Raw genomic sequence first — 27,166 nt, 5'->3', positions numbered from 1 at the left:
GAAAGTGGTACTACTGGCATCTGACTCAGAGCAGCGATCCCCAGAGATGTGAATCAAACAAGGAGGAAGAGAGAGTAAAAGAGCCTGGCTCCATCTTTTTCTTTCAATATGCTTTTTTTTTTTCACTGTGAGAAACACCATCTTCTTTGAAACCGACACAAACACAAAAAGACCATCTATTGAGCATCGACTATGGTGAGAGTAGCTCAAAAGCCAACGAAATGATTCTGAAGTCTCTGCTTGCTACAGAAAATGTTTTGGAACATGAAGGAAAGCGTGTGTTTGTATCGTCCCGGCAGGCCAATTCCCTAGTAAGGAGTTGTTTTCAAGAAAATGTTTCCAAGAAGAAATGAGCTCTGCTGTGCGCGTCTCTGGGCTATTGTTCAAAGAAAGTTGAGCCATCAAAATAATCCCCCCAACCCTCTTCTAAACCCTACGAAGGAAAGAACAGTCCTGTTTGCTAAATCTTGTGTTAATATTTATCACGACTAATGTGTGATAAAATTTAGGGCACTTAAGCTGACTTTTGCTAGAGACGCTTTTTTCAAAAGTTATTTTTTTAATTGAAGATAGTTGGTTTACAATGTTGTGTTAATTTCTGGGGTACATAGTGTTTCAGTTACACGTGTATATGTTCCTTTTCATGTTCTTTTTCATTATAGGCTGTTACAAGGTATCGAATATTTCCTTGTGCTCTATAGTAGGACCTTGCTGTTTACCTGTTTTATATATCAGAGGTGCTTTTTATATGTACATTTCTGACCACTTTATAAAACATAGAGATGGACTGTACTGCTTTATATTTTTATAGATGCTTCTAGATGTCCCTTTTCTACTGATCACACACTACAGTATATTTGATCTGGGGCCAGGAGCAGGACGCCGAATTTTAACATTATCCCTCGAATGATGAGCCAGTCTATGAATGATCCGCTCTAAGAAGTGATTTCCAAGCACTCATCACGGAAAATGTGAGGACTGTCCATGCCATCATCGTCTTTTTCTGTAACTATGATCATAGAGGCTTAGAATCTGGGGACGGCCACCCTATCGGATAGATGAGGAAACCGAACTCCGGAGAGAAGCTGCCCTGGCCGTCGCCACGAAGCTGAGCCGGGCCTAAGACACAGGTCTCCAGATTTTGAATCCAAAGTTCTCTCAGTGCACCAGGATTTCCTTAGTAACATCTTTCACCACCAGTTAGACTGCGAGCTCCCTGAGGGCAAAGCCCGGGATGCGTCGGCTTAGAGGCTGGGTACTCAGTAGAGAGCGGACAGATGGTGCTGCCTCGTAACCTTGCCACATGGTGCAAAGGCACAGGGCCAGCTGGCTCTCTCTGGTCTCCTCCCCTGAAGCCAGCATCTCTGAGACTCAAGCTGTGTCTGTTACACCTAAATGACCGGAAAAACCTGAGTTATGGGAGTACCTTGGGGGCACCATCCCTCATCTCCCAGAATCATCCAGAAGAAGAAACGCCATGCCAAACCCACCCCCTTCCCCACTAGGGTCTGTTTCACAGTTTTCATCAACAAGCCTCGGGCTCCTCTTCCTCATTTTAAACCACAGAGTGCCCCGCCCCAGACCTGCCAGGACGGCTCTGCCCTGCTTCTCAGCCGATTGTAAGCAGTGCCCAGCTCGCCAGAGGCTGCCAGCTTTCCTTCTGGAAACAAAGGGCCTGCTGAACAGCACTTCACGGTCTTCAGTCCTTAACGAAGGTTCTAGAAAGATTTCCTGAAACTAATTCTAAGAGCCAAAGGGTCAAGTAAGCTCCTGAAGGGCTTGGACGACAGCCCCCCAAGGTAGCATTCTGCCACCTGCGGCTCTCAGCTTGTGGGGCAGGGAACTTCATCCTGGTCCTGAGTAGCTGGAGGGCTTGGCTACACACTTCGCTCCTGCGGGCACTCTGCTGCAGATGCCTGACCCTGTCCAGTTCTCCCTGCCTTGCTTCATCTAGATGGATGTCAGAGATGGAGCCCTCGTGGTACCTGAAGCTCCCACAGTCTGTACCTTTGCCTCCTGGGGCCCTGCCTCCAACCCGCCCTGCAGAGCTCCACGCCGCCCACCTACTTGGCCCTGAGCTTTGTCTAGACTGTCAGCCCCTCTGTTCCCACTTGCCCTGACCTGCTCCCTGCTAACCTCCCCTGCCCCTCTGGGTCCTGTCCGCTCCCAGTGTGCTATGTGGCCAGCACTGTCGGGCACTACATTCCTACCGTATCGGGCCAGAGATGGGCAGATTTCCTGCAATTTTATTTTTTTCTGTAAGGGTGATTTGCTTAATGTGTAGCCAGGAGTGATTTGATCTTTAAACCTCTGCAAGAATTTTTACATAAACTCACAAGTAATCAGAAATACTTTGTCAACTAAATAAGGTGATTTTTTGGTTGTTGTTTGGAAAGCACAGTCCGCCGTGGTATGATCCAGCTCATCAACTCACATGCCAGATTCTCAGTCATCACTGATATTTCCTCATCTCCTCCCACGTTCTTCCTCTCCCAGCCCCGAGGGGCCACCACTCTCTAGTGTGCAGCACTCAGAGGCCCTGAGATGCCCACTGGGGTGGGAGAAAGTACAGAGGGTCAGGCTGCCTGCCCTTCCCTGGCAGAAGCAGACTGTAAGGGATGGAGGAGATGGGGCGGCGAGATTGGGAGAAGACGAGGTGACAGCCCAGAGAAGAAGAACCTGATTACCCAACAAAGACCAAGCCTGCTCCTCCTACACACAGCCCCTCACACCAGCCAATCTCCTTGGGAGCCAGGACTTTACATACTATTTGCACCGGAAAGTGTGGTCACAGCATCCCAGAGGAAGGAAGAAGGGATTCGTTGTTCTCTCTGGAGAACAGAACACCTGATGCCAACCCTTTCTCCCAAAGATCAACAATCCAAAGACAGCTCAATCCCCATCTCTCCTTAAATCCAATACAAGAGGAAGCAACTTGATGAGATGTCTTGTACCCTGGCAAGGCCATGGTCTCTTGCAGTACCCCAACCCTCAAGGCAGAGCCTGCTAACTTACACACTTGCCACTCCCTCCTGCCCTGGCTCAATTGTACAGTGTCACTGACGGCAACAGGGGTGAGGAGGAAACGCTGGGGTCTGAGCCTCTGCCCTGCTCTCAAGGGTCACCAGGGGGAGTAAGACGGCATTGAAGAAGGCCCCCAAACGTTCAGAGCAACGATTCTCGGTGCTACGGTCCATGTTACTGCCAGGAATGAGGACCCAGCCAGCAACGTTGTGCGGAGAAGAAACCAACCAGAGTGAAGCTGCCGTTATGACCTGCAAGGTTCCCAAGGGTGGGGCCCCCGGATTAGCTAGGACACGGGTCCCCGGCCTCTCGGTGGAGACCCCCCAGTGGCCCCCTCCCTGCTCACTTACACACGCAGCCTGGCTTCTTAGCCGACCACTGGTTATTCTTTTGGCACGTGATTGCCTTCTGCCCCACCAGCTCAAAGGCAGGCTGGCACTCAAACTTGAGGGTATCACCGTGGCGAAATCGGGAGCCTTCCCTCCGGCCATAGGCAGGGATGCCAGGGTCTCCACAACTGCCCTGCTCGATCTCTGAAAGACAGGGAAAGAGAAAACAGAGACACACGGTGACTCCACGCCTCCCGGAGCTGGAGGGCCGGCCATGTCGCAGGCTCTGCTGGACCTTCGCCAGGAGGCCAGGCTGGGAGCAACCCCCATCCAGGTGGAGTTGTAACGAGAAACCCTGCAAAGTCCTTTTTAACACAGCATCCTAGAGGGGAACAGTCCTTCCAGCTCTCAAATGCCTGAGACTCTGTGTCCACAGAGCTTTCCAGGTGCTTGGATTTTTTTTCTCATTCAGGGAAGGTGGGTCTCCATTCTTGGTGAGATATCCAGCCTAGGAATTCGCCAGTTTGCAGTTTGGAGACTCCTTTACTGACTTGATCCTGCATTCAGATGACTAATGTTGCCTGATGGAGTTTAAGCTCAGTCCATTCCTGAGCCGCCGAGGCAAGCATGGGATGAGAAGGCCGCTGATGCTTCACTGCCTGCCTTTCTCCCAACCAGAGATTAAGTGAGAATCAATACTCACCGCCTTCTGATACAGAAGCACTTTCAGGAAGATATATTTTTAATTCAATTCAAGATGGGAGCAGGCAAAATGAAACAAACGACTCATTAAACATGCTTTTAAAGTTCATTTGCTCCGACTGACCGTGGTGAGTCAGACATGTAGTGGTCTCCCTGAGATGGCTCTGGGGCCTGGGCTCTGGGAGCAGGGTGGGCCGGCTGCCTCGTGGGAGAGCCACCCAGGGCCCCGATTATCCAGGAAAGGAGTCTGTCCTGGCCAAGTCCCTGGAGTTTCCTCCAGTCACCCCTACTTCCACCAGCCCTGTGCTTGATGCTGTGAGCTGCAAGGTGGGGAGGGAGGGAGTGGAGAATAGGAGAGAGGGAGGCGGGGAAGCAGCCCAGTTCCCAGGGAGGAAAGTGCCCTGTAGGATGGACAGGGAGTCATGAATGGAAGTGACAGCTGGTGAGGTGAGGGCTGCAGGAGTCCTGCGATTTGGGAGAGAGGAGGTTGGAGTATCGGGAAGATTTTGGACACCTTCCCAGGACTGTCAAGCAAAAAGGGACCCTGCCTTTTTCTCAGACACCATTATGGGCTGTCAGGAACCAGGTCTCCAAGGTGGCTGTCCGTGGTCCTGGAGGCGTGATCCTGCCAAAGCTTTCCTACCCCAGCTGGTGGGACATGTGGGCCTGTCGGGTTAGCTCCCAGCAAGGCCTGCCTTGTGTGGATGGGCTCTTGACTGTCATGTTCGTGGTACCCTGCAAACCAGTCCTCTGCTGAGAGTCAGCAGAGGGAGACGTGCTTTGGCTGGGATTGTGCGCGCGTGTGTATGTGTGTGTGTTTGTGACCTGAGTCAAACAGTGAGAGTCCTCAGGAGCAGGGAGAAAGGAGAGGGTCTGTGTGACCCGACTTCAGGCCAAAGGCCTCAAGTCCAGGTCATCTTGTCCACCTCTCCTCTCACACGTGCCCTTGGCCTCTCCCTCTACACACACCCGAAAGTACAACTGACCCTCCCGGGAAGGGAGCTCATGCCAGGGCTGGGGGAGGGGAGCCATTGGGGCCTTCCCGGGAAGGTGGCCCCTTTACTCCAGGCCCCAGAGCCCCAGGGGATCTGAAGGAAAGGAAGAAGGGGTCCCTGGGACAAGTCAGCCTGGAGAAGCAAGCAGCAAAGCTCTCCTTCCAGGGTTCTCCAAACATGCTCTCCCTGGGATGTGAGACCCTGGCAAGGACTGTCACTGTGGGCACTCTGAGACCTGGTAAAAGTTACCCGGTATTTAAAGATGGAGCTGGAGCTTATGGCCTGGGACAGGACCCAGATTTAAGGTGTCCTGCTGAGGTCCCACTGTGTTGTAGAAGACATAAAAGCGGGGTACGCCTGCCTGCATCCCAGACCACAGCTGCTCATCTGAGGGTGTGATCAGCTCAAGAGAACAGGTGTCCTGAGGGGAGGAAGGGAGCAGCCCAGAAGCAAGTAATGAGCACCGACTGTATGCCCATCCCTGTGCTAGACACTTGAGATTGGGATGTGGGCTCTGGTCTCAAGGACAGAACGATCTAGACAAGGAAACAAATATTTATGACACAGGGTGATTTGTGCTGTGGAAGGGCCCAGGAGGGTCACCCAATTCAAACGTGGAGGGTGGGGCTGGAGATAGGGTACGGGAGAGAGGCACTCACCTTGGGCACAAAAATTGAGAAGGCACCAAAAACTCAGGAATTAAGACAAATAATATCCTAGTGCAATTTTTTTTAGACAATCGAAATTGATACATAAAAATCAATTCCAACACGAAGGAAAATACCAGAACTTAATACAAAGGCCAGACCTGACCCGGCACTTGTACAACTCACCTCACTTGCCTCACCCCCATCTGGCCGTCAGAGCCTGTCATTATGGAAATGTTGATTTTTTTATCCTTGATATTTTGCATTAACCTTAATTTTTAAAAAATGTTACATTAAAACATTACTTAATGGTGCCTTTCTTAAAATTATGCCCAAGGGGAGTGCTTCTCTCACCTCAGCCCAGTCCCAGCCCTGACATCAGGGAAGGCTTCTTGGAGGAGGTGATGTCTAAACTGAGGCCTGAAGTCTGTGCAGGAGGTGGCAATTGAAAGGAATAAGTGGGATTCATTGCAGCATTATTTACAATAGCCAAGAAGTGGAAACAACCTACGTGTCCAGGGATGGATGAACAAGTAAAGAAAGTGTGGAATACATATACAATGGAATATTTTTCAGTCACAAACAGGAAGGAAATCTTGCCATCTGTGATGTGGATGAAGCTTGAGGGCATTATGTTAAGTGAGATAAGTCAGACAGAGAAAGACAAATACCATATGATCTCATTTATATATGGAACAAAAAAACACGAATTCCTAGAAACAGAGTAGAATGATGGTTGCCAAGGGTAACGTGAGGTGGGGTGGGGAAACAGGAAGGCGGTCAAAGGACACAAACTTCCAGTTATAAGATGAATAGATCCTGGGGATGTGAAGTGTGACATAGTGACTATGGTTAACAATATGGTACTGTGTAGTTGGAGGTTGCTAAGAGAGTAGATCTTAAAAGTTCACAAGCCCCCACCCCCGCCACACACAGAGTATACGGTGATGTGACAGGTGTGGTAACTAAACTCACTGCGGTCATCACTTAGCAATATATACACAGATCAATCAGCATGTTGTACACCTTAAATAGACGTGCTATATGTTAATTATATCTTGATACAGCTGGGGAAAAAAGGAAAGGAATTAGTAGGAAGGAGAGGAGAGGAAGGGCCTTACAGGTAGGGGAAGAGCCCATGCAGAGTCTCAGAGGTCAGACACTGAGAGGGTCGCAGTGACGCCAGTGATCCTAACTAGTTACTAGCTATGATCATAGCAAACTGAGTCATATAACTCACCACTCTAGTGCCGACTGTGTGCCGGCTGCCACTCTGAGCCTTTTCCATCTATGGACTCACTTCATCCTTACAGTAACACTCTGAGCTAGGGTCTAGTATCCCCGTTTTACAGGTGAGGAAACTAAGGCACAGGGAGATCATGGAATTATGCGGGTCACAGAGCTAGGAAATGGTGGATCTGAGATCCAAACTTGGGTTGTAGGGTTCCAGGACTCTTCAGCACCACGCCACATTGTTCTTCTACAAGCACGAGTTTTCTACTAGGTGATGAGAGATGAGGCTGGAAGAGGCACGCAGGGCCAATGCATGGAAGGCCTGTGCCCTTTGTGAACGAGACTGGACTTCAGAGTGTAGGCAATGGGGAGTCAAGAATGGCTTTCACCACTATGCTGTACACCAGAAACTGACACATTATAACTGACTAAACTTCAATTAAAAAAAAAAGACAGGCTTTTACATTACTTAGCATTTCATATTGGGTATTAAAAGATCACCCTGTCTGCTGCCTGGGAAATGGTCTGGGGGAGGCAATTCTGGAGGAAGAGAGATCACTCATTCATTCAACAAACATCTGAATATCTACTTCGTGTGAACCACTGCATGAGGCATGGGGCTGGGGCGGGCAGGATGCAATGGGGAACAAGGCAGACACAGGCCCTGCTGCCACAGAGCTTCCATTCCAGGGGGAGGTGCACAATCGTCTGGGAGCTGTATTGATGGCATCCTGGATGGGGCACAGGCAGAGGGGATGGGGAGAGGCAGAAGGCTTTGGGAGGTCTAAAGCAGGAAGAAGCCATAGGCCACACTGAGAGCGAGGAGATGGGGGATAAGGGAGAGGCAGGGGTCTGCAGGGCTTGGCCTGGCACTGGGTGCACTTTCCCCTTCACTAGATGCAGGAGGAGGGGCAGGCCAGGAGGGTCACGCAGCATCTCCACGTGGATGCATCTAGTAGAAAGTGGCTCCGCGGGGCTTACGGTCAGGAGAAATGTCTGGTCTGGAGATGCAGAATTTGGGATGCAACTCACAGACGGCAGAAGAAGCCATGAGAAGAATGAGGCCACCCAAGGGGAGTAAGAGGAGACATCAGTCCTGACAGCAGTTAGGGACACTGCAGGGACAGCAGGACACTAGTCTAAGATCCTGGGGAGAGCAGGGTCCCGGCAGCTTAGAGAAGGATGCATTTCAAGAAGGAGACCAACAGCATCAAATGGGGGAGTTTAGAAAGGACTAGAAAGCAGGTCAGTGAAAGGAGGTCACTGGATCCTGGCAGGAGACCGAGCGAAACGATGGGGCCAGCTCCGGTTGGGAGAAGAGGAGGAGGACTTAGGTGACCTGTGAGGAAGGCACTTCTCGAAAGTGAAGGACTGGAGAGAAGTCAGGCAGTAACTTAGGAGGAATATGGCCTTGTCGGGGCAGCGGAATGAACTTTTTAAGGTCAAAGAAACTTGACCATAATTAAATACTCGGCAAGGAGAGAAAGAGAGGGAATACAAAGGAATGAGAGATACTGAACGGTTAGCTGAAGATCCGGAGGAGAGGCAGGAAGTGACAGCACGGGGCTCTTGAGAAGGCAGGAGGCTGGGACCAGCACATGCTGGGGGGCTCGCCTCAGAGACCGGGAAACTCTCCTTCCCCTGTGACAGGAGGGAAGGGGTGACCGCAGTGAGCTCCCAGGTAGGATGGCGGGAGTTTGATGACACAGGCTCTCCTTCCAAGTGGAGGAGGAGGTGTCATGGTCTTTGCTGAAGGGGAGGGACCAGTCGTGGGGAAAAGGATGTCTGCCGCCATCACCCTGAAGAGGAGAAGACTGACAGCCCTCACCCCCGGGGTCCACGGAGGGTGCGGACAACTCATTTCCGGGGGCCCCGCCGAGCAAGGCTGTGTGGCTTTTCCCAGAGCCCTCACCACTTGGTTCAGGCACAAGTGGAGGCGTGGAAGGACGGCGGTGGGCAGGGAGTTGAGGATGTTGTCCAAAGAACAGCAAACAAAGGCTGCCGGGTGATGCAAGGGGCTCGGGCTAACAGAAGGAAGGAGGGGGTGGGGATGGAGACGGAGAGGCCGAGAGAAGGATGGCAAACAGGACTGGAGGGAGGAGTGGGTGGAAGAGCGGAGGGACGAAGGGCCCAGAGCAGGATGTGTGGAGTCACAGCCCAAGAGGTGCCGGACAGCAAGGTCGGGCTGTGCCAGAGTGGAGTGTGGACAGGAGGGGACAGGAGGGAAGGAGGCTGAGAGACGAGAGGCTAAGTGGCAGCACTCACTGAGTGGGAGAGGAAGGGGGCGGCGACACTGATGGGGGAGTAGCAAGTGGCAGAGGTGGAGACAGCTCTGGATCAAAGGAGGCTTCACATGTGGGCGGAATGGCACTGGAGAGTGAGTGCACGCACCACCCCTCTCACATGTGGAGTTCATGGTGCTGCTGGCACTGGAGGGGGCTGCTGGCAATGGTGCCTTCGGGGGGCAGGGGGACGGCGGGTTTAAGGGCACATTTGGCAAAGAGATCCAAAGCATTAAGAGGGGGCATGTGCAGACCTTAGAACCAGGCTTGGGAGCAGTGAGGGGGAAGAACAGGGCAGGGATGGTTTGAGAGTTTGGAATCTCCTTTCAGGAAGGAAAGGGGACAGGCTTCCAGCCCTCAGACATCCCTTGTTCTCATCGGATCATCCCTCCCAGCCCAGTACCAACCCCTGCTGGAAACACGGGAACCGAGTCCCCTTGCCCTCCTGCAGGGGGTTCCCTGGGCTCTGCGGCAGGAAAACGCACTTGACCTTGGCCCTCCTGGCCAGGTGCCAAGCAAGTCTGATGTCAGGGGCCAGAACTGCCCATCGATAAGCCAGATTCTGACTTGGAGAAAATCATGCATGCAGCTTTCTGTTATCTGGTGTAATAGAATTCCATTTTATAAATGTTTATCTTTCTCTCTCTCCATCTGCCTGCCAGAAGCAAGCGGGGAAACCTGAGATGCTTCAAAGACCCTCAGAATTCCATCACGACTGGGCTCGGCCGTTCAGCCTATTTGCTTTCCCCCTTCTCAGCTGTTTTATCCCTATCATCTGTGATCAACCGTACTGTCTTCTCCCCAGGTTTTTCAATTTCTAATACCAAATTGGAATCCTCTTTTATGACAACATCCGAACAGAAGGAACTGCATCTCGTGTCTATGAATTCACTATTTGCTGCTCCAAGGAGGGCAGCACTGCGTGGAGGGAGAGGGGCGTCCCAGCCTGGGCTGCAATTCGCTGCCTTTCCAACCAGGTAGGACTTCATTTGTTCCTTCATTTATTCACTGTTCCCTCAGCCGGGGCTACAGCTTCCTCCCCTCCTCTGTGTCACAAGGCCAACGGCTCACACTACAGACTTTAGCTTAAGACGTCACCTCCTCAGAGATGCTTTCCCTGACCATGGATCTGAAATACTTCCCTTTTTCTTTGCTCTCTCGGTGCCCATCTTTTTCCTCATAGCACTAATTGTTCTTTGTTTCATCAGTTACTGTTCTAGGCATTGCAGGTATAGCAGTGGAAAAAAGGGCAAACATCTCCACCCTCCCGGAGCTGACTGTTTGCTGGGCCTCAGGTACAAGCTGATTCACCTGCTCAGCCCCCTTGCACCCTGCAGCTGCCAGGCTGGCCTCTTCATTTCTCGTCTCCCCACTGACTAGTGTGTAAGCCCAGTGGAGGCCGGCACCGGTCATACGTTGCTGATCATTGTGCACCCAGCACTGAGCACGGTGCCTGGAGCACAAGAGAGCATTCTGCTTCGTGTGTGAGCATGGCTAATACTGGCTGCACAGGAACTGTGCCACCTGCCACGCTCAGCAGTAAAGATACAGAGCTGCCGGACCCACGGCCCCCGCCCTCACAGACATGTGGGTACAGAGACAGTTACAGTGTAAATGACGGGGGCCATGAGGTGGTGTGCCTCTGACCACACAACCTTTGGGGACACAGGAGAGGAAGCTCTGGCCTTGGGCTGGGGCTGGGAGAGGTGGAAAGGCTTTGTGGAGGTTGCTCAGGCAGACACGGGCATCAGCCGGGATTCCGCCCTCCCCTCCCCACTGCAGCCCTCACTAGCCACCTCCTGTGGGCTCCTCCTCCCACACATTCCAGCACCCTCTGCTCTCCATCCTTCTCTCATCGCCTCTGCCTACTCCTTGAAATTTCTCACCTGGGCGTGGCATTAGGCAAGAGCTGTTCCCCTGCCTCTTCCGTCTACGCTGTACTCTGCAAAGCAGCGCGAGATTGTTCAGAAACAAAAATCCGATCATGAGTGTGCCCTGCTCATTAATTCTTCCATGGCTTCCTCTAATCCACAGATGAAAACTCTAACTCCTCGGCATAGCAGGCCATTTGCCTACCTGCTCCCACCCCAGCCTCATCTTTGTCCATCTCCGATCTTGAGATTTATACACCACAAAATGGAGCGACCTGCAGGGAAGTAAAATAGTGTCTTGGTAATGAGGAAGGGCGCTGATGTCAGAGAGTTCTGGGTTTGTATCCTGGCTCTGACACCAGGTAGCGGACCTGGGGCACCTTTCTCATCCTGAGTCCTAGTTTTGTCACCTGCAGGACGGAAGTGATGACAGCAACAGCCACCCTGCAGGACTGTTTTGAAGATAGAATGAGTTTTTGCGTATAAGATAATTGTCAAAGTGTCCAGCACGTGGCACGTAACCAGTGACCAGGAGGTGTTTCCTCATGGTCACTATTGCCTTGTTGTTGGCAGAGCCCAGCCGGCTCTCACGGCTCTAACTTGGCACCTGCTGTCCTCTCTTCCTGAATAGACACCCGCTGTTTGTCTGCCAGACAAAGAATCATCTTTCAGTGTCAGCTCAAGGGCTTCCCACTCGGGGATCTCCCCTTGAATTGCCCAGGCAGACTTAGGAGCCCCCCACCGCCTCCCATCCCCCTCAGACAATTATTTATTTACTTATCCAGGAGAATAGTTAGAAGTTCAATGTGGCAGGATGTGATGAGAAGGGATGAGGGGAGAGAGGTGGTCTAGGGAGACCATGAAGAGCCCACATCAGCTCCTCAAAGCCAAGGATCCCATCCCCTCTGCTCTTTGTATCTCCGGAGCCAAGCACTGCATCTTATACATCCTGAGTGCTCCAGACCCACTGTGTAACCAGCACAGACTCCTAGCGAGTGACCAGGACGTCTCTGGTGCATTAGGACAACCTCTGGGCATGCCTGGATCTCATGGATTCCTTAGAACCACATTCCACTCTGCTTTTCTACTGATAAAGGGAAGGGCACAAAGAATGGAGGGACACAGTGTATCTGTAGCTGTGGCTCTGGGTATCATTGCATTGTTCTGCACACAGCTTTCATGAATGGGATGGAGATGTGGGTGGATGAAGCGGGTGCCACTCATCCCTCCCACCTCCTTTCTCCACCACCCCGTTCTGGGTGTGCCACAGGCTGAAGGAGGCTGGGGAACAGGGTGACTATGGAGACAGCAGGATGAATGTATACATGTAGAACATCCAGATAGCCTTAAGCTGCCTGCATTAGCCCCAAACTGGAGCTTGCTATTTGCAAAAGCCCATGTATTTAGAGAGTATACCTCACTGACAGATTGCTTCCTGCCAGATTTTAAAGGTGCAGCATCCTCTGCTCTTAACCATCCCCCCTCCCTCCCAGGGGTCAAGACAGACTTGGGTGTAGTGTGGGTCTTGCTGGGACTTCCTGAGAGGAGGCAGCTGCTGTTTCTAGCTAATCTCTAGCTCCCAGCATCTGAGGAAGCTTGAAGGATATTGTGGAAACTCAGTGACCATCTCAGGAACATGCCTGGTGTTATTCCTAGCTGAAGTTGGAAAATTTGAGCATCTGAGCTTATGGAAATAAAACAGGAAGAGGCAGGGGTTCTGGAAATTGCAGACCTGAGGCTGACAATGGCCACGTGTTTGACACTCTGGTAGGAGGAAAGGCAGGGGACGACAAGGAGGGAAGCTGGGATGCCGGGCTGTTGCCTCCTTTCAAGCCCAGCCCCATGGCCATCTCTTTCAGGAGGCTCCGCTGCGCCACCACCAGAGTTCAGTTCTGGAGAAGGCGAGGGAGGCACCGCCCGCAGAGGGCTAGTCTTGGCCGTCTTCTCCCTACATGCTCTCAAACTGTGTTCCGCGGAGGTCTTAGCTTCAATCCTAAACACATGTCAGCCAGAATTCCAAGTCAGCCTGTTCTCTCCCTCAGGGGATGTCTGACCAACTCCTTTCCATCCTTCAAGCAAGTCTGTTTCAGACACCAGCTGCTCCAGGGAGCCTTCCCTGATGCCCTCAAGTAAGGTCAGCTTCCCCTCCTGGATAGTTCCCCGTCTTCTCCCACTTCCTGGACTCCAGTGACGACAGACTAGGACTTGGGTGCAGGCATAGATTGTCTTGTAATCTTATAAGATACGAAGACCAGAGGGATGGGACCCCTGGCTGTGAGGAGCTGATGTGGGCTCTTCATGGTCTCCGCAAACCGTCTCTCTCATTCTTATCTCTTCTCATCATCATACTGAACTTCTAACTAAACTATTCTCTGGAGTAAGTAAATAAATAATTGTCCGAGGGGGCTCAGAGTGAGAGAGAGAGGGTCATGTAGCCCCTTGAAGCCTGAACACTGTCTGCAACACATAATAGGAGCCTGGACAATGTTGAATACACAGGTGACCTAATTTCAACCCAAGTCCCCAGACTATTGGGCATCCTTTCTGCATGATCTCCACCACCCTGCTCCTCCATGTCTCCAGGGTCAGGTCCCAGCTCCTTCCTCCCCTGGGCTGGCCTCCTAGATTTAGCATTTGGCGGCCAGATTCCAGGCTCCAAGTTAGGAAGTGAGGAGACTCCCAGATTGATGCTAAAACTTGTTAGCAAGTTGTATGTAATTTTATAATGTTTCTGGTAAGTGCTAATTGCCTGTTCCTTAAATATTGCTTGTTCTAGAAGCAGAGCGATTGCAACTATGAATGCAGTTCCTACAGCTGGCTGCCCTCGTGGAGGGGGTCTGAGTTTCTAGGCTCCAAGTACTCAGATATCGACGGAGTGGGAGCGCCTCCCCTACCCCAACCTGGGACTGGGACAAGTAGAACCAGGAGAATTTCTGGGAAACAAATCCCTCAAATTTTCCCACCCAGGGGTTCACCCTTTTAATAAAGGGGAGGGCTGGTTCTGCAGTGTCACCTGCCTGCCCCAAGGAAATTCTCTGGACCTGAACTGGAGCAGAGGGGATGCTGGTGATGGTGAGGCCAGGTATGCCTGGTAGGGGGGTCTCTGCCCTCAAATGCCTTCTGCCACTGGTGGAACATCTGCATCCCAGGCATCCTCCCATCCCTCAGCCAAGACATCTGTCCTGTAGGGAATCCCCCAGGAGCTGGGGTAGGAGAAGGGCTAAGACAGGGGTGGTTGTGAAGCTTTGGGCCATGAGAGCAGTTGGAAGAAGAGCTGCAGGACCAGGGAAGCAGGGGAGGGAAGCAGGCTTTTCACTGAGTGTTGAGTAAATGCCAGGTCCCATGCTGCATAGAGTCCTCACAAGACCCCTGTGAGGTGAGTGTTTATCTGCCCCTCTTCACAGATGAGAGAACTCCGGCTCAAGGATGCTGAGGTGCTGGCTGAAGATCACACACAGAGCCAATGGCAGAACTCAGTTAGAAACTGGGTCTGTCTGACCCTAAAGCTCCTGGCGATGGTAGAGAATGTGGGCTCTTGGCACCTGAGTGCTGGGAGGTGGAAAAGTGAAACAAAGGGGGTTGAGAGGGTATGAAGAAAGGGTGCCTGACTGTGCCTGTGTAAAACATCGTTACAATTTAAGTACTTGTTGTGTGCCAGGCATTGGGCCAGGTCCTGCAGGACTGGCTAGATTAATAAACTGTAATTCTGCCTAGAATGGGTTTACAGGAGCCCGAATTTGGCTTGGAGGGCCTTGGATGTCACATGAACGTGCTTTATCCTGAAAGCAATGAGAAGGTGTCATTAAAGTTTTTTTTAAGGAGGTGGGAACTGTGCCAGATCTGGATTCTAGGAAGATCTCTGCTATAGGAGGCAGATGGGTGGGGCTGGGAGAGAGGCCTGGAGTCTGGGGTGGTGGGTAGGAGGGCTGTGCTGTCACTCGAGTGAGAGGTGATGAGGGCCTCAGCCACGGAGGTGAACGAGGAGCTGGGCCACTGCAGAGGGAGAAGTGACAGGATCTGGGGACTGAGTCAGAGGTGGGAGAGAGAGGAGGTGGAGGTGGAGATGAGGCCAAGTGATGGCGTGGACAGTGGTGCTGTTCATCAAGATGGGGATGTGGGCACGGGGGCCTGGGGGTGGGAGTGCAGGTGGAGAGAGAGAGCTTGGTCTGGGATGGTTTTAATAGACTGAATGTTTGTGTCTCCCCAAACTCACGTGTTGAAGTCCTAACTCCCAATTGGCTATATTAGGAGAGGGGGCCTCTAGGAAAGTAATAAAGTTAAACAAGTTTACAAGGGTGGGGCCCTGGTCTGATAGGATTAGAGTCCTTACAAGAAGGGGCAGCAGAGAATGTGGACTCTTTTCCTCCCTTCACATGCACACACGGAGGAAAGATCTGGAGGTCACCAGTGTTCAGGCTGAGATTGAAGCCATAGGGTAGATGTGATCAATGGTGGAAGGTTCTAGAAAAAGAGGATGAAAACCGAGGATAGAGACTGAGAAGCGCCTGCCCTGAGGGGGCAGTGGGGAACCACATGGGAGCTGTGAGGGGCACCAGAGAGGTGGAGGAGACCCAGGATGCTGCAGGGGAGGGGAACCCCGAGCAGATGGGATGGGACACGGTCACATCGGGACCCCAGGGAACTCGGTCGATCCTCATTTTCCACAGAAGACAGTGCCTTGTCATACGGAGGTGTGAGACCGATGGGGTCACCCCTCCAGTAAAAGGTCAAAAGTGGAAGGGACAGGAAGATAAAGGCAGGCCCCTCCTGACACAGTCCTTCCCAGGCTCTTCTTCCTGCGGGACCAGGTGTGAACCCTCCTGCGTGGCCCCGGAGACCGGGGTCTGCCTTCTGCCACTTCTGCCTCCGTACCCTCCACCATGGCCACTTGAACCATCTCTCACAGCCAGTCTGGGGACAGAGGGTGAGGCAGGGACTGAGGACCAGCAGGGAGCCATGTGTTCCCGGCGGAGAGGGACGCACTCTGGAGGGAGACTACGAAACTTTAGCAGCCCCCAGGGGAAGGCACCCCTGTGCCAGGAGCCTTCTGTGATCTCATTTCATAACACTTCATAACAACGCTGGACGCCTGGCATTATTACCTCCATTTCATGAGTGGGGAAACTGAGGCTCAGAGAGGCTGGATGACTTGCCTAAGGTCACACTGTTGAGAGCACTGAATAAGATGAAGCGGTACTTTATAGTGCTTAGCTACAAATCCCCTCTTAGAAGAAGGCTTATAGGAAGAGGGGAAGAGATGGAGGCAGGGTTGGGGCCCTCCCTGCTAGGCATCCTCTATCCCTCCACCATGGTGGTCCCCAAGGGCACCCCAAGTCTTCGCCTGACACTGCTTAAAAACCCCGAGGCCACGAACACGTGGCTTCTGGCACGGTATAGGCTCCCGACAAATGGCATGTCCCTTCCATTTTCCATGAATTCACACCAAACAAGTCTAATTCCTCTTTCCCAGATAACAAGCCTTCCAATATTTGGATACAGCTCTCAAGTCTCCCCTGAGTCCACTTTCTCCTGGATGAATAAACATCCAGGGGGCTGTGAACCTTTCTCACTGGGCTTGACTTAAGCCGTGTCCTTATCCGTCTCAAGCTGAGGTCCCCACGTGTATGCCCACTTCTCCGAAGCCTGATCAGAAAGGACTAAAGCACCACTCCCTCCCTGGGATACTTTCTAGTAGCTAATTTTTTGAACCCTCAAATAGGACTGGACATTTAGTCCTACTTCCTCTTATCCTAGTAATTTAACCAATTGCCCTACCCTGTCGAGGTCTTTCTGCTGTTTGCTGACTGCTGTAACTGCCATCCATTTCAAGCTCATGTTACCTTTGTCTTAGCCAAGCCATTGGTAAAAATCGCCTTGCTATTTGCAACACTTAATCTTCACGTTCTTTGTCTAAACTTACTCTTCACAGCAGCCCTGTGACCGACGGCATGTTATCTCCATTTCACAGATGAGGAAGCAGAGCCCTAGAGAGGCTCCCGGGCCCGCCACGGAGCTCGAAAGTGACAGAACGAGCATTTGAACTCCTCTCCTGTCACCCAACAGGGGTTCTCGGTCTGCTGTTCTGTCTCCCTTAGACGTATGCTTTTTATTCTTAGAGCAGCACATCCATCATCCTGACCCCAGTGGGCATCAGGGTTTGACAACGTGACCGCAGGAAATAGGAGCTAGCCTGCTGTTACAGATTGAATCGTGTTCCCCCAAAAGATGTGCTGAGTCCTAACCCCTGGTACCTGTGCATGTGACCTTATTTGGAAATCAGGATCTTTGCAGTAGTAATTGACTTAAGATGAGGTCACACTGGAGCAGGGCAGGCCCTTCATCCAATATGACTGGTGTCCTTATAAGAAGAGGAGAGAGTGACACGCAGGGACGTGTGTGACCACAGAGGAAGAGAACAGAATGATCTTCAGCTACCAGGGAGGGACTGCTGGGCGACGCCAGAAGCTAGGGAGGAGCAAGGAACACTTCCACTCAGAGTCTCAGAGGGAGCATGACCCTGCTGACACCCTGAGCTCAGACTTCTAGCCTCCAGAACTGGGAGAGAATACATTTCTGTTGTTGAAGCCATCCAGATTGTGGTACTGTGTTAGGGTGGCCCTATGAGACAAATACACCTCCTGTGCACCCAGTTTGGTGATCAAGCGTGGGTCCTGGTACGGGAAGCGCCCTTGGTCCCATGGGGGTGTGAGGCACACGTGGTGGAATACGAGTCCTTCAGAGTCGCTCCCCCCGAATAGTGCGGTGTAGAATGACTGGGTCTCTGAGCGGGGTGGGGAAGGACACCCTCTCTCCCCCTCCACTACCTCCTGTCTCTCTAGTAGCCACCTTGCCATTTTAAGGACTTAAAGCTCACTCTCTTGATAAAGGCTTTCCCGATGCTCCGGAGAGGAGGACCGCCCCTCCTCTGAGCCCCCACTGGCTCTGTTTGCTGAAACTGTCTTGTTTTAGTAACTGCTCCTTTGTTTCCTCCTCTGAGAGCACAGGCCCCTGGCGGCCAGGGCCTAGGTCTGATGCACTTGTTCCTCCAGTGCTGGCCTAGGGGCTGACACCTACCGAGGCCTTAGCAACTGCCTGCGGGGTGGCTTCCGCCCCGCTTTCTGTGGGGTCTGCACCAGCAGTCACTGGCCAGCAGGAGGTTTGTCAGTGTTTGGAAGGGTGATGGCGACAGCATCTCTTAATGCCTGTTCCCACCAAGAGATGAAGGTCAGCCTTGTCTGTATCCTCCTCAGGTCGCCAGTGGTGTGTGCCTGTCCCTGACCCTGGGGACAGAGTCACTCATCATCATGACACCCAAATAGGGTAGCTTGGGAAGCTACTGTCTCCACTCTAAAGATTTTTAAAAAATGAGCAAGGTTCAGAAAGTTTATGGGGACTTTCGGAGGTCTACACAAGGCAGGTGTGAATCGGGGGTGGAGCTGATGTGTGTTCCTGGTGCTATGTGCCCTGCATCTTAAGTGATTTCTCCCAGATAAGCCTCCAAACAGCCCAGGAGACCCACTGGACAAAGAAGGAGGCCGGGACTCAGAGAAGTCGAACTAGGTGCCTACAGGGAGAAATCCAGCACAGGGCAGAACCAGGATTTGAACCCGGGGCTTGCTAACTCCAAACCCAGTCCCCCAAGTTCATGGGCTCCCGAACAGCAGTTACCTTCGTAAGAAGCCTTGAATCCCAGGGAGCTGCCACTGCTGTCGGTCTGGAAGAGGAGCCACATTTGATGGTGGGTGCTGACAATGAGATCTGGGACCGATGTACCTGTCAGGCTGTCAGGAGAGAGAGATTTAGACGCGTGCACCCACCATGGTATCCCAACAGAACGCCTGTCTGACCAATGACAGCTAAAGGAATAGGAGCCATTCGGGCCCCACAGTGTCCCTGGCATGAAGCCCAGCAGCTCGTGCTCCCATGCTGGGCGTCTCAGCACCTCACCCTTCGGCCACAGGCAGAGTTAGTTGCATCTCAACTGCAGTTCCCTAGCCTGGGCTCAGGAGAGAGACGTGCGTCCTCACTTGCTCAGGGGAGGGACAGCTGGAGCCAGATCTAACCAAGGGGGTGTCTACACTCCTGCAACCCCTCATCTCTCGTGTGAGCTGTGTGGCAGAAAAGACAGACAGAAACCCATTTCCCCAGTGGGAACCCAGCCACTCCTTTAAACGAGACATCTCCTTCCCTTCCAGGATGAGAAGCGAGGCTTAAAGCAGAGCCGCCACCCCGGGGCCACATTCTTTCTGAAGAAGAGAGTTAAAGTATGGAGGGGATTCTGATTCAGTTCACATTCACCAGGCACCTACCCAAGTGAGACCATTTCCCTTCCATTGTCTCATTTAATGTCCCCAAGAGCCCAGTGAGGTAGGGGTTGTGTTAGCACCACTGTACAGATGAGAAGGCAGAGGTGCAGAACGGGCAGTGGCTTTCCCAAGGTCAACCTGCTGGAGAGGGGCAGAGCCAGTCCCTAGACTGGGGTCTCCAGAAGAAACGTGACTTCCGTTGTCTGCTGAGACCAGACAACTCGCCAAGCACAGATGGGTGAGGCGGGTTGTGGAGGGGTTGGATGGATGAATGGGCCCTAATCTCTGCTCCCGTCTGGGGTCTCACAGCCTGAGGCGGGCTGCTGAGTTGGCTGCAGGTAGACGAGTACACCCTGAGTGCCGTGGGCGCAGAGCTGGGACAGACCACCTAGGATGCCCCAGTCTGGCCTGTGTGACATCCCTGGGCTGGGGGCCCTGACATTCTGTAATGAGTAAGGATTGACTCCAGGGAGGTGGTGAGCAAGGAAGAAGATCAAGACCTCTGCTTGTCCTCTGTGTGACCTCATTATGACAACAAAGGAGCCCAACTATTTTGCATGTGTTTCCGTGAAGTTCTGAGATCGACCTTGCCCTAAAGAGACCTGGGTACCAGCCCTGGGTCTGCCATTCACTCGCTGTGGGACATTGGACAAGTGGTTGGGCCTCTCAGAGATTTTTCATTTCACATTAAATGAGGGGGTTGAATTATATGACCCCCTCAGAGTCTTTGCAGATCTACTGTTTTAAGGTCATCTCTATGACAGTGCTCAGTGGGGTCATGGGAGAAGACAGAGTGGGATCCCGGCCTCTTGGGCACAGGGAGCTGATGTATCACATGGTCAGCACACAGAGGCAGGTGAGTGATGGGGCTGCACCAGGAGGAGGGGTGGGGCTGGGTGTGATGGATAATTTCTGTGTCAACTTGATTGGGCCATAACGTACCCAGATATCTGGCCAAACATTATCCCGGATGTTTCTGGGAGAATGTCTTGGGATGAGATTAACATTTAAATTGGAAGATTGAGTCAAAGAGATCACCCTCCCCAATAAAGGTGGGCCTTATCCAATCAGTTGAAGAACCTAACAGAACAAAAGGCTGACACTCTCTCAAGTGAAAGAATTCTTCCTGCTTGCCTGACTTCCAGCTGGGACATTGTTTCTTTGTTTTCTGTTCTTTTTTTCTTCCTACTGCCTGAACTTGAGCTGAAACATCAGCCCTTCCTGAGTCTTGAGCCTGCCGGACTTTGCTCTAGAACTACATCCCCAGCTCTCCTGGGTCCCCAGCTTGCTGACTCAGCCTGCGGACCTTGGGGCTTGTCAGTCTCCATTATCATGCAAGCCGATTCCTTATAAGAAATCTCCTGGTTCTGTCTCTTTGGGGAACCCTGATCAGTGCTGTGAGAGTAGGGTGTGGGAAGATGCCCTTCAGGCTGACACTCCATTCCTTGCTCTTGAGATCCCAAGTCCCAGTCATGTCACCTGACATGGTGGGTGACATCATTCAACTGCCCCAAAAGGATCTTTCCCAGGTAGGTGTGGGGAAGGTACAGGAAGAACTCAGAACAGAACAGCTCCTGGACCAGCCAGCTAATACCGAATAGCCATTTCTCATTCAGCATTAAAACCAGAAGGCGTTAGCCTGGTTGGGAGGGGGCATGGCATGGGACGCCGTCCTTGACTGAAATCAAAAGACATGAATGCACGTGCTGGTTCTGCTGCCAACCATCTTTGCACCCTTTGGGCCTCAGTTTCTCCAACTATTAAATGGGAATAACAGCACCTTCCTCACAGGGCTGCTGTGAGGACGGAATGAGATAATGGATGTGAAAGTTCCATCCCGTGTAGTAGGTGCCCAGCATGTGAGAACTGTCCCCTCTGTCTTGGCAGGGGAGGCGGACGAGGTCAGGCCTGTCTGTCTCTCTGACACTGGGCCACACACACAGAACAGGAGCATTTTCCTGCTTTCATGTCAGGCTAATTGTGGCGGGCAAAGGAGGGGCCAAATGTCCCCCAAAGACCGAGGCCCAGTGTACTGGAACCCCAGGACAGCCTGGCACTATCCTCTCTCTTAACTTGACCCCGTCATGCCAACCTTTCTGGGCTCAGAAAATGTGGCCACTAGGTCTACTCAGTCCCAGTTCCCTGAGGCCATCCAAGTCTCAGACTGGGAAGCCAGCAAGACATTTCCACCATCTCTAGCTCAAGGCAGACCACCACAGATGCATGTGGCCTTGAAGAAAACTCCTGGGTGCCAGAAGCAGGGTCTACAGAGAAGCAGACAGCCATGTGGAACGTTCCAGACCCGTGTGACAAACCTCTATTTCCCCTGCTCCCTAAGGGGCCGCGCACTTTGTACACTTTCCCTGAGAATTCCTAGTGAGAATCTGGCTCTGTGCTCTGTTTTCCTTGGTGGAGGTAGAGAGAGACAAGAGGGGTTGTTGCTGAAACTAGGAGTGTGGCAGGACACTTGTCCTTGTCACAGCATGGTGGCAGGGGGTGGCGCTGGGTAGAGGGGACCAGGCAGGACATGGCAAGCCCACCCCACCACCCCCAGCCCAGGCACAGGTGCTTCAGCCCTTCCCACCACATGCTCCACTTCACTTACATGTAGAGAACGGTTTTCTGGTCCCCGTCCTGCCCGCCATCCCCAACTGTCAGGGTGTCATAGCCCCTCTCCAAGTCAAACTCCTCGAAGGCAAGCTTGATCACCTAGGGAGGGAGCAGGCATTAGGGAGCAGCAGGGACTGCTGGGAGTGACGTCCACAGCCGTGAGGACAGTGAGAAGTTTCCTCGTTATGTCCCTATGCCCAGAGGACCCGTGACACCACCCCACACACCCCTCAATCCAGCCTGAGCATTTCTGTGCCATCTTTCTGAGTGTGAACTTTTTCTCTCCAGGCCATGCAGTCTCTGGGGTCCCCTGATGTTTTCCAAAGATGTTCACGGCACATCTGGCCAATTCCGGGGGCTGCCATGGCAACACCAGGCACATCTGGCTGACTGGGGGATGATTAGACTCCTTCTTCATGCTCCAGGGCACAGAAATCCCCGTGGAATCGGTGGCAAACTTTCAGGCCACATGTGGAATCTCAGCTTTCTGGTCCCCAGGGACCTTCAGAAGTTTCTCTTAGCTTGTCCTCTGTCTGCTTTTCTCCGTCCACTTTGTTTGTTTACTTGTTCAATAAATGAATGTTCCAGAGAAGAGATTTTGACAAGATTCTTCTCTTTTAACTTGTTTTAGTCCTGCCTTCCACAATTATTTACTAAGCACTTGCCATATGCCAGCCTAGGAGGTGGGGTTTCAACAGTGAGCACCACACGGTTCCTGCCCTCGGTGCGCAGGAGAGACAGAAAAGTAAACTGATAACCACAACAGCTGGTGACAGACGCCAGGGCGAGGGCCTGTGGCTCCCCGGGCCCTGGTGTGGGGAGGAGGGGAGACTGTTCGTGATGGGGGTGGTGAGGATTCTGAAGGCTATGGAAGACTGTCAGGCCCAAGGAGGATGGATGCAAGGAGGGGAACAGGTCAGGTGCACAAGGCTTGAGCCGTGGCAGAGATGGAACATTCCAGAACAAGTGTTCAGTGTCTGTCAATGCAGGTCCATGGACTAAGCACAGCTGCCAGCTGCTTCATGCTGGGGGACAACACGGTTGGGCTTTCAGCGCAGGAGGTGACTCAAGAAGGCCCAGGACTTGAGAAGTTTGCCTAGAGGGAGGTCCAGAGGATCTCACATCCCTCCTGCCCCAGGGGGCTGGGGTTCAGCTCGGGGGAGGGTAACAGGGACACTGAGGTGTTGGAGAGGAACATCAGTCTGGCTGCTCATGTGGAAACTGATGTGGCAGAAGGGAGGACAGGGCGAGGATTTAGCGGGAGTCAGGTGAGCAGTGTGGGAGAGTGATGGGGATGGAAGAGGGAGAGAGGTCCTGGATCTTCAAGACTCTGTGACTGGATGGATGTGGGGGGATCTGGGGTGACTCGCAGGTCTCTGGCTTGGACAACTGGGTGGTGGGTGATGATGTCACTCACAAAGAAAGGACACACAGAGGAACCTCTCCTAACACCAGTCTGGCCTCTCTTTGTCCATTTCAGCCTGGTTTGGGTCTGATGAAGATCTTCAGTCTCCCAGCAGGGAGGCTGAAGGTGCTGCTTTTTTTTCTATTCTATGACCCAAGGGGTAGCGAGTTCCCGTGGGTGGTCTTTCCCAGTTGTGCAGGCCCCCTCTGTCCAAAACAAACAGCCCAGCAGAGCCTCACCCCAAGGTGCCTCTAGGTGCCTCAGAAGGAAACTGCTGCTGCATTTGCTCACGAGGCTGGTGCCGCGTGTGCAGGCCCCCAGCTCCCCGCTGCACGGGGCGTGGGAATCACAGCGAGGAGCCTCTTTGCAGAGGCGTGTCCGTGAGCACAGATGGATGGATAGGGAGGCGGGGGGCCACTTACTGGGGGGAGGCTAGAGGGGGCTTCCTGGAGGACACGAAGCCCAGGCTGAGTTTGGGAGATGGACCAGAGCTCAATAAATGGAGAAGGGAGGGAAAGTAATTCAGGCAGAGGGGAGAGCAGGTGCACGGCAGAGGTGTGGGGCGCGTGACTTGTCCAGAGACTCCCAGTCAATCTCGAGTTGTTTCCCTGAGAGGGAAGCAGAGGGTGGTGACGTGAGAGGAGCGGGAGGAGCCAGATTAGGAGGGGCTATCTGTCACACTCAGGATTTGGGCTTAGTCCTAAAGGCAAGGGGGGAATCATGGAAAAGTTGTAAGTAAAAGTAGGGCGTGAGATTTTTGTTTTAGGAACAATCGCATTGACGAATGGTGGAAGACAGACCGATCCCTGGGCTGTAGAATCCTGTAGGTCAGGGAGGATGTGGGTTTGTAGCAGGCAGTGCTGGGGTCTGCTAAAGAACAGGGGATGGAGGAGTTTGGGGATACTGACCCTGATACTGAAAAGAGACACTCGGGAGGGGCAGAGGCAGGAGCAGCAGTAACCCTGCCCAGCTCCAAGGGCAGAACGTGGAGATAACAAGGGGCTGAGAACCAGTTCCGTGATGGTCAGAACCGTCCACAATGAAAAGGATCGCATTCAGAGGTAGTGAGCACCCTGTCACCAGTGGTATGCAAGTAGAGTGAGGAAAGGATTCCTTCTTCAAGCTCTCAGACAATTTTGACAAAAATACTAGACCCTGATGATAAAAATCCCTCTTGGTTCTTTGCACACGTATGACAGTGGGCAACCTGCAGTGAGTGGGGAAGCCTTCCTTCTGGTTTTCCCACCGAGCAGGCAAGCTCACCTCCCACATCCCCTGAGGACCAGCGACACCACTGTGGGATCATCTGCTCAGGCTGGACGCTCCTTCCCATCTCTGACCCTCCCCGGTCCTGCCCTATGTCATCATTCCCTAGCCTGACACACAAGGAGGGGCCCTTGCACCACACAGCACGTGTGACACCTCTTTTGACGGGCTGTTCATAACTCTGGTTTGCACAGACTCCTCCCTCACCCCTGGCTCCCCTAACAATGTCTCCACATCCTTGAGTCCTGGTCCAAGCACTTCCTGATTGTCCTTTCTCTCCTCTCCATGTCAGGACTCACCTGCCAAACTGTGACTGCTCTGTTTCCCTGGTCTTCCACTACACCATGAACTTCCAGGAGGGCTGGGACCAGGTCTCATGGCCTCAAACCATCAGAACCTGCCAGGGTGCCAGGCCCATGCCAGGGGCTCAGACAACATCAAACAGAAGAATGTTTTCCAAAACTTTCCCGACTCCAGCATGGACTGATTGCTAGGCTCTTGGACCCTCACAGAAACTATTATCTAGAATAAAGGTCGGCAAACTGTTCCTGTAAAGGGCCTGGTAGTAATTATTTGCCCCTGTGCTTTCCATATGATGTCTGATCCAACGACCCACCTTTGCTGTCATAGCGTGAATGGAGCCATGGCTGCATACATCCACGTAGCACGTATGGCCATAATGCATCACACTGATACATATACACGAATGCGCAAGGCTGGGTTCCACTACAACAGAGTTTATGAAAACAAGCCACAAACTGGACTTGGCTCAGAGGTGGTAGTTTGCTGACCCCTGGTCTAGGAGGTTCTTTAAGACACTTAATCACAGTTTTGGAGCATCTTCTCTTGAGAGATTTCGTCACTACAAGCGCTGACACCTACAACACACTCGACTCTGTTCTGCACACTTTACACTCATCAGCTCACGGAAGACTCACAACCATAGCTGCCGTGAATGCTTCCATTTTACAAAGGGGAAAGCCCAGCACAGAAACCTCAGGCAGCTCGCCTAAGACCACACAGCTCAGTGGTAGAACTGGGACCCCTCAGGCAGCCAGAGGCCAGGCTCTTGGCCCCCTGCTCAACTGCCTGACAGCATCCCGGTGAGGTCTCAGGTCCACAAGGGACCGTAACTTATCCTCTCAACCTTACCTAAGCTCTTTTTCTGGATCCCAGCATCTCAGGCAACACTTGCTGCATATACAATCCTGCCAGGCCAGTGGTGGCTTCTGCAGATGGAGGGGTCTTGCCTTTGTGGGGAGTCAGGGTTCTGGCTGCACCTTCTCACCACCATCACCTCATCCAGCCAGCCTTGGGGCCAAGGACACGGGCTCACCAAGCCACCGCCAAGAAAGGGAGCGGGCGATTACCATGCCTATCATGGGAAAGCATTGCTGTGAAGGCCAGAACCCTGAGCCACAAAATGATTCACATTGCTGATTAGAGCAGCCATTGATGTGAGCTGCATTTTAGCGCATCTGACCCTAACATAGGAGATAATTACACCAATTAGACTGCGCAACATATACAACGCTGAAGCTGTGGGATGGGCCCTCCAGTGCATCACATACCGGTGCTTTTTAATTTTTTTCCCTTCTTTTTGGCCTTTGTTTAAAGACAGACTCCTATAATGATTCATTAACTAACATGCAGATTAATCAAGCTGGCAAAGTGTCTTTCTGCGGCAGGAGAATAGCAGCACATGAAATAGGCATGATCAAAGAGGCACGTTTGTACACAGCTCAGACATCCAATTTGCACCCATTAGAGAAATGAGTAAACGAACTCGTCACTAGGACATAATTACTGAGCACCTGCCATGTGCCAAGCACCGAGCTAGCTGCTTCCCATAAGTTATCTCACTTGCCTGACAGTTTAGAGCAGAATCTGAATGCCAAGGGCTTGGTGCAGACGGTGAGTGCTGGAAGTTCTGGAAGGAGGGAGAGATGAAAGGTGTTTGCATGGAGAGGGTGGGCGGGCTGGTTCCTGCAGGATGAAGGGTGTGAGCTCAGTCCAGGAGATGCTCTGAGCAGTGAACAGGGGAGCAAGGAGCAGGGAGGGCAGCGGAGGTAGGGCAGTGTGGAGAGGCGGGGGCTGGAGAGCAGCCTGGCAGGGGCTGGAGAGCAGCCTGGCTGAGTCTGCAGTTGGCTTTTGCCTGGCAGGACAGAGCAAGCAGTCTGGACTTTAGAGTGGAGATGGGTGGTGGGGTGGGGCTATAACTCAGCCCAGAGAGACGGCTGGAGGCAGAGAGACCTGCCGGGAGGCTGGTGCAGGGTCCAGGGGTGGGAGGAGGGCGCAAGGGAGACTGCAGCTGTGTTCACTGCAGTGGGCGGGAGGGGAGGGAGTCCTGTAGACTGCACCCCTCAGCACACTGCCGCCTTTCCTGAGAGCCATGGGGGGTGGGAGTGAGACCATGGAGGACGACCACTCTGGGTTCCAGGGGACAGTCCTTGCTTCCTGAGCACTGTCCAGAACCAGCCAGAGGACAGGGACCCC

The 27,166-nt window shown here is 52.7% G+C and overlaps 1 protein-coding gene across 1 annotated transcript in view; it reads right to left on the bottom strand.

Annotated features, from left to right (window-relative positions):
- Window positions 1-27,166, bottom strand: part of CSMD2 (CUB and Sushi multiple domains 2) — a 576,739-nt gene that overhangs the window by 236,619 nt on the left and 312,954 nt on the right. Inside the window, exons 12-14 of the mRNA XM_072974827.1 lie at window positions 21,995-22,098; window positions 18,752-18,864; window positions 3,375-3,557 (exon numbers count right to left, since the gene is read on the bottom strand). Coding sequence (XP_072830928.1) covers window positions 3,375-3,557; window positions 18,752-18,864; window positions 21,995-22,098 — 400 coding nt within the window. The remainder of the gene's footprint in view (window positions 1-3,374; window positions 3,558-18,751; window positions 18,865-21,994; window positions 22,099-27,166) is intronic.

This window comes from Vicugna pacos, chromosome 13 (assembly GCF_048564905.1).
Source record: "Vicugna pacos chromosome 13, VicPac4, whole genome shotgun sequence".
NCBI classification, from domain to species: Eukaryota; Metazoa; Chordata; class Mammalia; order Artiodactyla; family Camelidae; genus Vicugna; species Vicugna pacos.
Note: the sequence above shows the minus strand (reverse complement) of the source record. Positions and strands in the feature narration are given on the sequence as shown.